This window comes from Notothenia rossii, assembly GCF_949606895.1.
Source record: "Notothenia rossii genome assembly, chromosome: 2".
Lineage (NCBI taxonomy): Eukaryota > Metazoa > Chordata > Actinopteri > Perciformes > Nototheniidae > Notothenia > Notothenia rossii.
In genome coordinates, this window is record NC_136904.1 from 59,556,871 (window position 1) to 59,571,140 (window position 14,270).

The 14,270-nt window shown below is 43.5% G+C and overlaps 2 protein-coding genes across 5 annotated transcripts in view; one reads left to right on the forward strand and one right to left on the reverse strand.

The window, feature by feature from the left end:
* Positions 1-13,910, reverse strand: part of LOC307029978 (uncharacterized protein) — a 51,011-nt gene extending 37,101 nt beyond the window's left edge. The window contains exon 1 of one of the 4 annotated variants that reach the window (XM_079666185.1): positions 13,290-13,910. In XM_079666185.1, coding sequence (XP_079522311.1) covers positions 13,290-13,637 — 348 coding nt within the window. In that variant the 5' untranslated portion in view covers positions 13,638-13,910. The remainder of the gene's footprint in view (positions 1-13,289) is intronic. The other 3 variants (XM_079666184.1, XM_079666186.1, XM_079666187.1) reach the window with 3 other exon arrangements.
* LOC307029977 (uncharacterized protein) lies at positions 4,445-11,660 on the forward strand. The gene is made up of 2 exons (XM_079666183.1): positions 4,445-8,990; positions 9,314-11,660. The coding sequence occupies exons 1-2, from the start codon at positions 8,706-8,708 to the stop codon at positions 10,280-10,282; spliced, it is 1,254 nt and encodes a 417-aa protein (XP_079522309.1). The 5' UTR covers positions 4,445-8,705; the 3' UTR covers positions 10,283-11,660.
* Positions 13,911-14,270: the final 360 nt, after the last annotated feature.

The window sequence follows — 14,270 nt, forward strand, 5'->3', positions numbered from 1 at the left end:
TAAAACTGATAATGTGGTGAATTTGGTACGACATTATAAAAGTAACTAACTGAAACTCTCTCTCTGTCTTCCTGTCTTTCCCAGTGTGTGTGTGTGTGTGTGTGTGTGTGTGTGTGTGTGTGTGTGTGTGTGTGTGTGTGTGTGTGTGTGAGAGTGAGAGTGAGAGTGAGAGTGAGAGTGAGAGTGAGAGAGTGTGTGTGTGTGTGTGTGTGTGTGTTACAGTGTTTGCTGAATTGGATGTGGACCTGTCTGACTATTTGATCAGAGTTCACTCTGTTGTTTTTTATTTTTGTTTTATTGTTATGCCCCATCAGACCACAGCAAAATCATTTGTATTTGTTAAAGCATTTATTTATTATTATTGTTAATAAATGTTTGATTTCGGTCTAATTTTGTTTCAAGGATGCATTTTTCCTTTACTCTCAACACAGGGTTTGTTTAATTACTACTGCCACTACTACAACAATTATAATAGAGGTAACATCTGCACATAGTGTAAAACAACTTTTAGTGACACATAGCATTTTGGCCCTTAGCTTGTCATGCTTGAAAAAAATTGGCCCTTTGGTAAATATAATTGGGGAACCCTGCCCTACACCCTACCCCTCCGTTTGCCCGTTCACGCGGAGGGTCCGCCATATTGAGGGCTGTTCCAAAGCAACAAGTGTGGAGCGGTGTGGTGGGGGAGTGGGCTATCAAGCCCTCTAACAGCGAGTCTGCAGCGGTGCTGACTTGAGACCGGTCTCTACCTGACCGGAGTCACGCTGTGTGTGTCCGTCAGGAAACACGCTGTTACAAGTAGTTCCAGCAAACATCCACTGATAAACTGCGATGTTAACAACCTCATGATAACCTCATATGTTTTTTACTTAGGATCATACCTGTGTTTAGTCTAGAAAAAGGTAAATGTGTGCATTTTATTATAAATTTGTTTATATTTAAAGACTGTTGAAAAAACTAAGAAGCTTATAAACATCAGGTTTAAAACTAAAAGAGCTTTACAAAAACACAATAAAATATGTTTGGAGTTTTATTTGAGTTATTAATTTACATTTTTTGTCTAATAGATGCTGATTTGAAACCATTGTTACATACAGTTACGGCATTTCCTGTTTCTGCCGTAGAGAGGGGAGGCTGTCCCAAAGCTTGCCGCTGTATTTACTCCCTCCATCTGACAGGAGGGAGTCTCGTTGAGCTGCGAGTGTGGCTACAGACGGAGTTCACTCCGTCACGGAGGGGTAGGGTCGAGGGACTGGTTTGGGATTGGGCCTACATTTGCTTTGAGGGCCACCAGCTGCAAAAAGTTAACTAATTAAAGGGGCGTGGCCCCACAGCTGTGAGAAATCAGCAATCAGGTGGCGATTTTAGGTAACTTTCCTGGAGCGTCAGACAGAGGAAGACTGACAAAGACATTAGAGTCCTGCGGGACTCAAAGACTGACAAAGACATTAGAGTCCTGCGGGAGTCACGAGGGAGGCAAATCCTACTCAGATTGAGCTAAGTATAGCTGGTGTTTTCTTTTTATTTATTTTATTTTCTTTAGTTTTTTAGCCCCTCATGCTATAATCATCTGTATTTTCTCCATTCCTGTTTATGTGTCTTCTCGCAACTATCACTGGCCCCGTGTATCTCCTAATCGGTATAACCGGCCTGCTCTCGTCTATCCCACATGCTCCACTGAGATCCAACATCTAGTTTCAGGGGCCCTGTGGAACTGCCAGTCAGCTGTTCCTAAGGCTGACTTCATCTCTGGCTACGCTTCCCTGCAGTCTCTGGATTTCTTTGCTCTCACGGAGACCTGGATTACTCCATCCAACACATCCACCCCAGCAGCTCTCTCCACAGCATATTCCTTCTCCCACACACCCAGACCCTCTGGCAGAGGAGGTGGCACTGGTCTCCTGCTCTCTCCCAACTAGAGCTTTTCCCTCTTCAAGCTACCTAACTTCACTCCTTCCACCTTTGAATTCCATGCCATCACAGTAACCCATCCTATACAATGAACCATTGTTGTTCTCTACCGTCCACCAGGCGCCTTGGGAGACTTCTTGGAGGAGTTAGATAATCTCCTCTCACACATCCCTGAAACTGGCCCTCCCGCTGTACTTCTCGGGGACTTCAACCTCCAGACAGGGAAGATATCTGAACTAACATCTCTTTTAACCACCCTTGCTTTCTCACTGTCTCCATCCCCACCAAATCATAAAGCTGGCAATGTCCTTGATCTCATATTCTCAAGGAACTGCACTGCTTCTAACCTCTCTGTAAACCCGCTTCACACATCCGATCACTTCTTCATTTCATTCTCTCTACCCCTTTCCAAACATAACAAACTAATCTCTTCTAATTCTGCACCTGTCTGCCGTAACCTCCGTTCCCTCTCGATGGATCCTACCTTTGCCTCATCTGTGCTCTCAGCCCTCCCTTCCTCTGACTCGTTCCAACTCCTGCCTCCAAAGTCTGCTGCAGAAACTCTCCTCTCTACTTTCTCATCCTCTCTGGACTCTCTCTTTCCTCTCACATCTCGGCGGGCTTGTCAGTCCCCTCCTGCTCCCTAGCTAAATGACGCACTGCGTGCTAATAGAACCATCCTTCGGGCAGCAGAGCGGAAACGGTGGAAATCCTAACACCATGACGACCTCCTAACCTATCAGGCTCTCCTCTCCTCTTTCTCTGCTTCGATCTCTCAGGCAAAAAGCACTTTCTTTCAAGATAAGATCCAATCTTCCTATTCCAACCCCAAAAAACGATTTTCCATCTTCTCCACCCTCTTGGACCCCCCTAAAGCCCCTTCCCCCTTCTCCCTTCTGTCATGCGACTTTGTTAACCACTTTGAAAAAAAGGTTGATGATATTCGCTCTTCTTTTTCTGACTAACCTTTACTCACCGCTGGGTCACCAGACCCGCCGTTCACCCACACACTAACCTCCTTCTCCCCTCTCTCTCCAAGTGAGGTTCTTACCGTCGTTACCTCTGCCCGTCCTACCACCTGTCCTCTGGACCCTATCCCCTCAAACCTCCTTCAGACTATCGCTCCTGATATTCTACCGTTTCTCACCCATTTCATCAACACTTTTCTAACTTCTGGTCACTTTCCGAACAGTCTCAAGGAGGCAAGAGTAAACCCTCTCCTTAAGAAACCCACTCTCAACCCGTCTGTTGTTATAAACTACAGGCCTGTCTTTCTCCTCCCGTTCCTGTCTAAAACACTTGAACGCGCTGTCTTTAAACAACTCTCCTGTTATCTCCATCAGAAAAACCTGCTGGATCCACACCAGTCTGGTTTCAAGGCAGGTCATTCAACAGAAAATGCCCTCCTCGCTGTCACTGAGGAACTGCACACTGCTAAAGCAGCCTCCCTCTCCTCTGTCATCATCCTTCTGGACTTGTCTGCTGCATTCGACACGGTGAACAATCAGATCCTCCTTCGCACTCTCCAAGAACTTGGAGTTTCAGGCTCTGCACTTTCCCTCCCCACCTCATACCTCAAAGACCGTACCTACAGGGTTACTTGGAGAGGGTCGGAGTCCGACCCTTGTCAATTAACTACAGGGGTCCCTCAGGGCTCTGTTCTCGGTCCCCTCCTCTTCTGCCTGTACACAAACTCGCTCGGGTCTGTCATTAGCCCGCATGGTTTTTCATACCACTGCTACGTTGACGACACCCAATTAATTCTGTCCTTTCCCTGCTCAGAGACCCAGGTCGTCGCACGCATCTCTGCTTGCCTAGCAGACATCTCTCGGTGGATGTCTGCTCACCACCTCAAGCTCAACCTTGACAAGACTGAACTGCTTTTCCTTCCGGGAAAAGATTGTCCCACCCTTGACATAACAATTAACATCGGCGCCTCTATTGTTTCCCTGACTCAGACTGCAAGGAATCTGAGTGTGACCCTAGATAACAAACTGTCCTTCACTGCAAACATCGCTGCAACAACCCGCTGCTGTAGATGCACTCTTTACAACATCAGGAAGATACGTCCCCAGCTGACCCAGAAAGCGACGCAGGTTCTGCTCCAGGCTTTCGTCATCTCACGCCTAGACTACTGCAACTCCCTCCTGGCTGGTCTACCTGCATGTGCCATCCGACCTCTGCAGCTCATCCAGAATGCAGCGGCTCGCCTGGTCTTCAACCTTCCTAAATTCTCCCACACCACGACCGCTTCTCCGCCCCCTTCACTGGCTTCCGGTAACTGCTAGAATCCACTTCAAGACACTGGTACTTGCGTACCATGCTGCGAATGGATCTGGCCCTTCCTACATCCAGGACATGGTTAAACCGTACACCCCAGCACGTGCACTCCGCTCTGCATCAGCCAAACAGCTCGCTGCACCCGCACTGCGAGGGGGACCCAAGTTCCCATCAGCAAAAACACGTGGGTTTGCTATCCTGGCTCCAAAATGGTGGAACGAGCTCCCCATTGAAATCAAGACAGCAGAAAGCTTACACATCTTCCGGCGCAGACTGAAAACTCATCTCTTTCGACTCCACTTCGAGCGATAGAATTATTAAGAAAGCACTTATATACTAATAAAGGACTGGCTTATCTAAAGCCAGTTGAGTAGCACTTGAAATGTTTTAGCTCTATGAAACCTGATGTACTTATATGATTCTGTTTTCTTCAAGTTTGTATTTTGTTGAAGTAAGCAGGCAGAGTGCCTGTAGCTTCACGGAGCAGCTAGCAGAGTGGAGCGGAGCGTTTGCAATTGCCGCAAATTGTTGTTTCTTACACGACCACTAGAGGTGCTTAACTTTAAAACGCGACTATAGAGTGCCACAGTGACGCGTTCCTAAAACCCGGAAGTAAGCTGCACATGGGTTCCTTGGTACATGGTACACAGTGTTAATTTCGTCAACGAAAACTATGACGAAAAACGTTCGTCAACGACCTTTTTTACATGACTAAAACGAGACGATGACGAGCTAAAAATAGATTCTTGATAACGAAAACTTTGACGAAATGTATATTTAGTTTTCGTTGACAAGACGGGACTAAGGTGTTAATGGTGGACTAACGGACATTCAAAATGCAGGGTATTTCCCCCCAATTGTCCGTCTTGTCTGTCAAAATGCATCTTACGTTTCTAACTTGCAATATCATTATTTCCGCTCTCTTCACTCCAGAAGAGCGATCTCCCTGTGTCTCTCTGTGTGCGGGGGGCGGGGCCTAACAGACACGCTGCAGCGGCACACAGAGATCTGCCGGGGACGGAGCGTTCAGAACGGAGTGGGACACATGCTGGAGTCCTTCAAGTTTGAATGAATTTGTATACTGCAGGGTAGCTTGTGGATTTACTCCAGGTGGAACTAAAGTCTGATTTAACACTTGATTAGTTTTCACATCATGCATCCACATCTGTAAAGTAACTAAAGGTATTAAATACATGTTGTGGAGTAGAAACACAGTAGCAACACATTTAAATACTCCAGTAAAGTACCTCAACATTGTACAGTACAATATTTTAACATAATTATATTCATTTCACATTTAAATAAAGCAATTAATTTGGTTAACAATTTGTTAGTTTTTCCCTTTAAAAAATAACAAAAAGTAAATAAAAGAATACGTTAAAGTACCGGATCAATAAGCTGTATCGATAAGACTAGTAGTGCCGTAGAAAACCTCAACGATACCCATCCCTAGATATTACACAAGTAAAGTGTTAAGAGAGTGAAATGTTGCTTTACGAATTTCAACACTTGATACTGTCACATTGATTCCAATTTCAGATAGGCCTACCTGTATTTGCCTAACTGAATTGGTTTAAAGTCCATGTAATGTCCAAAATAAATGTTATTCTGTGTTAATAAATCGCTTCATCACTTTCCACTGCTTCATTTGACATATCAACATCAATGATTCTTTCCATAAATACCCCCCAAATAACATGAAATGTGTGCCACTTTCCCGTGTTATTCCGCTCCGGTAGCGAAAAGCTTGCCAGCCATTAACCCAGCTGTGTGACGTCACACGTGGCAAACACCAGCCTCGTCTGGATTGTTTGTTTTGTATCCTTCCGCTATTTTCGCTCAACATATGTGTAACCGGACCTCGCTAAACTTTTTTTATCTAACAATTCATGATGGGGAAGCGATGTGTAGTTGTGAGCTGTGAATGTTTCCTGATTGCTATAAACATTGATCATGGGTGCTGGAAGATTGTGCACAAAACTCGGGTCAGAATTAAGTTACTACAGGTGTTATGCCAGCTTGAGCTAAATGTCACCAGAGTACAGTGAACTTGCCTAGTGACTGAAATATATAAAAGTTGAAGTGAAATAAGTAAGGCCAAAAATGAATTACGTCTGAATATCTTTATTATTTTTACCTTTTTACCGCAACCCGACCCGAACCCGCATATATATAAGCAGTGACAACGTGCAATTATTAACACACGCAGTTGCATATTTGGCTCAAAAAGCCTGGGATGTTGTTTATTTTCTCCATCTAGGTTGACACCAAAAGCCTCCCAGACGTTGGATTTCGCTCTTGAAGAAGAGTTATTGAAAATGGTGTATTCTCCGCTAGAGAGCTTCACCTCAGCCATTCAGAATGTGGCGCGCTCAGCAGCAGATAGATGCGCTGCAGAGGTTATGATTATGCTCGGTCCCACGGAGGAGAGGTCTGAGGATTTAAACATTAAACTAAATTATTATTGTTTAAATATATTTATTATGCAACACCCGCAACCGGACCCGCATCATCTTTGTTTTATCCAGAAGCGAACCCGGAAAAAAGCGTTTGAAAAAATACCACCCGCAAATCACCTTTTTTGCGGGTCACCCGTCGGGTACCCGCGGATACCCGACCCGATGCAGGACTCTGCTATCTGGTCAGTAGGTTGCAAACTGTCTATTTGTTCCATCACCTGCCAGATCTCTCTGCAGCATACACATTCATCTGCAGTGGGCATGCTTTCACAGCATTGACATGTACACCAGAATATTGTACATAACATTAAAAAAAAAACAATATCTGCCGGACGTGTGAGGAACAGATGACAAATTAAGATCGACATTTAGTGCAGGTCAAATTAAATAAAACAGAATTTACCATTCAGTATTGCCGACTCGAGTCTCGCCGGCTGCGGAATCCGCTTCTCTTTCACAAGTTTCTGCCTCGTTGTTCGATTGCCGGGCAGGAGGCTCGTACTGATAAGGCAAGATGCCTTGAAGTGAAAGGCTAGCTGGTTCACTCTCTACTTCTGTAACTGAATCCAGATAACCCACCGAATCTGAGCTTGAATGATCGCTCTCGCTGTCGCTGTCTGAAGTTGTCGCGTTGCTTGCCATTTGGACTGATTTGATCAAATGGCAATGTTTGCCACGTGTGACGTCACCGCTCATTCGGGAGTGATCGGGGGCGTACTCGGCAAACTTCGGAACCAACATCGGTTTTTAACGTATATGTCATTTAATTATGACCAAACTTTAAACATTTTTATTTATTTTTATTCTGGTGATATCTAAACTACATGTTAAAAAACACCTGTGTTAGATGCATTACATGGCCTTTAAAGAGAGAAAACATTTTGACTAAAAGTTGACTAAAATGTAATTTTTCAACGACTAAAAGTAGAATAAAACGTTTTGAGTTTTCGTCGACGAAAACTAGACTAAAACGTTTTGAGTTTTCGTCGACTAAAACTAGACTAAAACTATGAAGGATAGGAATGACTAAAATTTGACAAAAATTAATAACCATTTTCGTCTAAAGACTAAGACTAAATCAAAAACAGCTGCCAAAATTAACACTGATGGTACAAAAAAACAATGCAATTTCTCCATAGGATTTGGGGAAATAGCTCAAAATAAGGTCTGTGGTTGACACACATTTGGGAGACGGATCACGTTTTGTTCAGTCGGATAATCTCCACATGTCTACCCCACCTTTATAATTTTTTAATCATAAATCTATCGATCATAAATCTATCGATTAGATTTATGATTCGAAAATTATAAAATTATTGCATTTCTTTTTTGCAACGTGCAACGCACTAGCAAGACGTTGATCGAAATTGCGCAGGTCTCGCTTGTCTCAAACAAGCCTAGTAACTGCTTTCATCGCAACGCGATGTTTACAGTGAGAACAGCTGTGAGGTCCGTGCAGAAAGCAGAGCAGTGTGTAAAATATATATCATTCAGTATAACAGGCCTACATTACTTTCTGTATTTGTATGCTGTAGTTTAGTAGATATCTACAAACAAAGAGTCAATATTTTTCTAAGACCTTTTCTAATTTAGTGCTTCACATAATAAAATACACAACGGCTATAGCCTGATTATGCTTTAGGAGCAGTAGGTGTGTGTGGTACAGTTAGACTTGCCACCCGTTCCTTGAAATACGTATTTGTTACGTAATTGGGAATTAAATGTTGCGTTCCGTATTGAACCAATACGGAACGAAGTTTGTCCCGTATTTTCACAATCTGTCCCATGCACGTCTGTCACACACACACGTGAACACTGAACTAACAATAATGAACAAAATAAAGGACAGGAAATATTAAAAACAGCAAAATATGTTGGCGGGAGGTGCGCAAGACCTTCCGCGGACTCTCCTCTCTGCTCTGCCTCTGTGCCAAATCCTGTCTGTCTGCCTGTCAGCCCGGCCCGGCCCCTTTGCGCTGCCTGTCGTCGTTACGCTCGCTACGTTACGTCATTACGCCGCTCTGTCGCGGCGTGATTTTTAAAAACAAATGCAAGATGTCTTCAGATACGCCACCTCGTCCTCAAAAGAGGAAACACCGACAACAGAAATACAGACGAGAATGGGAAGAGGCAAACCAGTGGCTTGATAGGGTCCCTGAAGATGACTACAAGGCAAATTGCAAAGCATGTCGCAGAACATTTTCAGTGTCGCACGGTGGGCTGTCTGATGTCAAACAGCACGCAGCCGGGGATCTCCACTCAAGAAATATCAGAACACAAAGGAGCCAAGCACCAGTGTCACAGTTCTTCATAGCTGAAACATCTCCTGAGATTGATTCGGTATGATATGGGACCAGGGGTGGGTAGAGACTCTACCCACCCCTGGTCCCATATCATACCGATATGATTTTAAAGTCTATTAAATAAACGTGTATTTAATATTATCAATATAGAATGAAATGTAACCATAAAGAACATCTCTGATTCAGAATCAGAACTCTTATGTTGTTATGCTAATGCTGCTCATTTGAAATTATTCCTAATAGATTAACAGCAAATAAATACTGTGAATAAATACGATTGATTGATTGATTGATAAATAAAATAAATAGTGACAACAATATGAAAGTAATAATCTGACATCATCCCATTCCCCCCTCTAGATTACTGCAGCTGAGGTGACACAGGTATACCACACAGTAAAACATAACCTCAGCTACAACAGTGCTGACTGTGGACACAAGCTCAATCAAAAGACTCTATCTGATTCCAAAATGGTGAAGATGACTTTGGGGAGAACAAAGCAAGAGGCACTGGTGAAAGACGTCCTGGCCCCGAAGGCAGTGGGTGATGTTCTCAAGATCTTAACATCACCACCCCTCCCATTCTCCATACAGACCGATGCTTCCAATAAAGGGAACAGGAAGATGTTTCCCCTTGCTGTCCAGTACTTCACTCCAGAGTCTGGTGTCACCAACAAAATGCTGGACTTCATAGAGAATCCAGATGAGTCAGCTGCTGGGATTGTAGCTCTCCTGGAACAATCCCTTGAGAAATTTGGCTTGTCAATGGATCAAGTGACTGCATTCAGTGCTGACAACACAAATGTCAATTATGGTATTCACAACTCTGTTTTCACCAACCTGAAGAGAAAACAAAACGATCTGCTGCGAGGAAACTGCCATGCCCACATAGTGCACAACACAGTGAAGCACGCCCTTGACAAGCTTACTGTAGATGTGGAGAATGTTGTGCTGAAGGTCTATGGCCACTTCTCCATTTCAGCAAAAAGAAGAGAGTCACTCAAAGAATTTTGTGAGTTTTGTGACGTTGAATTCCAAGAGATCCTACGACATGTGACAACCAGGTGGCTCTCCCTCAATCCAGCCATCCATCGGCTGATGCAGACCTGGACTGCACTGAAGTCGTACTTCATCAGTCTAGGAGACGAGTGTCCCAAGCAAGTGCAAGCTTTGTTAAAGCTCAACAGAGACTCAACTGTGGAAGATGAAGACATTGTGGAGATTTACCTTCTTTTCTGCAACAATATACTCTCCCTCTTTGAGGAAGTAGTAAAGAGCCTGGAGAGCAATAGAACCACCTGTGTTGAGTTGTATTCCATCATGGATTAATTCAGGCAAAAGCTCATACAGAGACGAGACGACCAGTTCTATGGGTACCTAACAAGGCAAAAGCTGCAGCGCCTCCTCCCTCATGACGCACACATGGCAAGGGCCGAATTCACTGCATTCCTCAATACAGCCATTTCATATGTTGAGAAATGGTTCGACTTCTCCGAAGAGAACTGGCTCTTCTCACTGCAGCCTCTCTTACTCCAACATGGCAACCTGACCTTTAATCAAATTGAGAAGGTGGCTACCAAACTCAACCTCATCAATAAATTGAAGATGAATGAGCTTTACGATGAGTGCACCACAGCCAATACAATCCTGAGGAGGCTCAGAGAAGAATATTCTGATGCATGGAAGTCCAAGGGTGTGGCTGCGAGGTGGATGGCTGTGTTTAAAGAAGTGGATGTGCCCAGCATGCTCTCCATCATGAGACACATCCTGAGCATCCCAGCATCCACTGGATACGTGGAAAGGATCTTCTCCAGAATGACCAACAAGTGGAGTGACTGCAGGAGCAGGTGCTCAGTGGAGCTCATCAGGAGTGAGCTCCTCATTACTCTGAACTTTGAGCAGACCTGTCCAGAGTTCCACACCACAGCTCTGAAAGACAAGGAGCTGCTCAGTGCTGCAAGAAGTAACAAGAAGTACTCCTGGAAGAAGAAGTGAGGAAGAGAGGGGACTGTTTAAACCTGTTCTAACAAAAAAAAGGACATAAAGGAGTTGAGGGAAGCTATGCACTTTATTTTTTATCTGTTTATTAGTTTTATGTTATGCACTTTCTTTAGGCGTATCTTGACTCCACTGGTGGCTCCCAGTTATGAAGCAGAGGGTATGCGGCCAGGTTCAGACTTGGCTCAAGGAGTGATGTTATCAATCTTTTCATTTGTCATTTTGTTCAATCAGATAATCATAACAGGTTCACAAAAGTGTTTCATTTTAAGATGATTCGTAAAAGAGTCCTCAGGCAGGCTTTGTTACAGCTGTTACAGCACTTTATATGCATATAATACAGACTAGCATATGCTCAAGTTCAGCCTAGGTCAGTCTAATCACCCGTAACAAGTTTACAAGTGTGTTTCATTTCATTGTTTTCTGCCTTAAGTTTAATTGTTCCCAAATGTTACACTTAAAGCACATTCTATTGTAGCTTATTTAATTTAGGTGCTGTTCTGTTTCAGTTAACGTGCCCTATGCAGGCAGGCTTTGTTTAATTTACTATGGCTATGCTCAGGTTCAAATGTTACACTTAAAGCACATTCTATTGTAGCTTATTTAATTTAGGTGCTGTTCTCAGGTTCAGGCTAGTTCAGCCTATGCACAGTATGTATTTAAACATACAAGTTTACAAGTTCATTGCTAATAAAGCACTTTAAACTAAGTATGACTACAGTAAATGCTTTCTTGACTACCCCTTCCTTACTGACCACCAAGTGACCCCAGGGCCCAGAGGCTATTATGGTATGTGAAATCATGTCAATTATTTAAATCAAAGCATTTTGGTTCATATAAAAAATAGATATATTTCTATGCATTTCAGGAGTTTCGGACACCCGCGCGGCGTGAGGGGTGTTCCTTATTTCTATTTCTGAAAGGTGGCAACCCTAGGTACAGTGTACTGTGTAGGTGTTGTACAGTGCGTAGATGCGGCAGATAGACGGGTCTCAGTTGGTTTGGTGTCATATGCTTACTTTTAATATTTTTACAACTTTTGGCCCGTAATTTCAATTCCCCATTTCAGCGACCAGAGAGAGGGGGAGGGGGGGGATATATCCAGTCTCTGATTGTGTTACGTTATTATGAGAGTGCTCTCATACTTGTTTGATTCTGAAATTGTATATATTATATAAATATGTGTGTGTGTGTGTGTATATGTCCGCATCTGTAGCCTGTTATTGTCTCATTATACCGCACTGTCAATGAATTAAAAGTAAATATATATAAGTCGTCATGAACACATCTGTCCATCAGAGTGCTGCTGTGCCTCCTGTCATCATTGGACGTCTCTTTAAAATGACCGCTCAGAGGAGAGGAGTTCTCATTTCTCTAACCGCCTGCTGCCTCCACTCCTCTTTCCCCCTCCTCAGTCCTCCGCTCGCATCTCCTGTGGGCGGCACCAAGTCTCGAGGAGGGGAAATTTGAGTATAGAGCTCCTGCGGATGATGTCACATATGCTGGTCACGTGACGAGAAACGAAGGGGGCAGCCATTTTGGCAGTAATCGCGTCAGTAAATTCATTGGCAGGCACTGGCAGACTGTCGAGGATGGTGGATAACTGCTGTGCACCAGGTTGCACAAATAGGCGTGGGAAGAAGAAAGGTGTATCTTATTATCGCATTCCAAAAGACGCGGAGAGGAGGGAAAAGTGGATCGCAGCGATTAAAAGAGCCAGGAGCCGTCTGAACAAGACTGAAAGATGGGACCCCCCGGCCGTTTGCTTTCGCTTATGCAGTGATCACTTCATATCAGGTGGGTGAAGGAATACAGTACAATGCTACAAAAAGTTTCTGGTCAGTTTAATTTTTACCGAAGTAGAATCTAGCACCCAGTTATTATAGCTAACGGACTCTGTGATGTCCCTTTTTAACTCAACAAGTGTGGCTCTGGTGCAGCCTAGCCAGTTAGCTTGTAGCAAGCTAGTGGTAAACAAACCCGTGTTGAAAATATTCCTTCTTATTTTTTAGGGAGAAAGAGTGATAATAGTAGTAGTGGGCTCCCAGCACAACACCGTCGTTCCTGACCACCACCCATGGCTTTAGTTGACTTTCATTAAGCCTTTGGGAGTGATTAACCTATATATGAAATTCAAAAATAGATAAATAAAGGTTAAAAACGCCAGCCACTTTGGTTGAGTATGTTCAAAAATACAAACTAGTTTCAGACGCACTGCAGTAGCTATCCAAGCTAATAAACAAACATGCTAACGTGACACTGCCGTAGCTAGACAAGCTAATAAACAAACAATGCTAACGTGACACTGCCTATCAAACTGGAATAATTTAATACTTACCCTTGCAGTGATGATGCCGAAGTTTTTGGATGTAAGACTCCACAGTTGAATGTTGTTTACGAAGCCGGACTGACACCATTTGTAAGCCTCCAAGCTTTTGTAAGCTCTGAGGGAGTCTCCTGAGTACACTGATGGAAAGCTTACAAGATAGCTGTGGATGTCCGCGTAGCGCAAGTCGGGTACATCGTCTTCAGAGCAGGAGGTTATGCTCTTGAAAAGCACACCGGGTGCATTATATGGGTCGCTTATATTTAATCTTTCTAATTTTGTACTATAAAGCCGAATTTCACTTGAATTAAAATGAGATGTATACTCGCACGGTAGGAAAACGCTGGCGCCGGTCGTCATGTTTACTGCCAAAATGGTGGCTGATAACCAAAAGTCACGTGACCGCAGGAGCTCTATAGAGAAACCTCTACTGCAGCTCTCGTCTCCTCTTCACACACCACACTTTTCGCGGCACACATACTTACAGCCAATCAGCTCTGAATTATGTGATATGACGTATGGTGGGGATGGCAGCTCAGTGCACTGCCCCTATGGTCATTATTTTTTTGCCACACACATTAAATAGGACAATACTCTGAGCATGCGCAGTGTAGTTTTTACAGTCACCGTTCACTTAAGACAGTGAGAGGGAGGGGCATGATCGGGTTTTGTCCCACATGGCTCTAAACAGCTCAATAGGCACACACTGTAGACACTAATTAGAAATACACATACTAAAACAGCAATGTACAGACGAATCAGATGATTAAACATTATCTTAAAATATATTTTATATCTTTTATTTATTTGTTGTAATCATTATTTTTAATACTTTCTGCTGACACTAGGTGGGGCTGTGTTTTGCACTGAGAACTGTACACTGTAAACAATACAACCTAGACACCATGACGTTTGAAAGAAAATCTAAAATGTGTGCCCTTTTAAAACATTCACTCACAGTTTATTGGATGCCAGACCCTTGTCAGTGGTTTC

Excerpts from the sequence above, each read along its gene's own strand:
- LOC307029977 (XM_079666183.1), top strand. The coding sequence starts at position 8,706 with ATGTCTTCAGATACGCCACCTCGTCCTCAAAAGAGGAAACACCGACAA. Across the intron at positions 8,991-9,313 it reads CATCTCCTGAGATTGATTCG|ATTACTGCAGCTGAGGTGAC; the intron begins GTATGATATGGG and ends TCCCCCCTCTAG.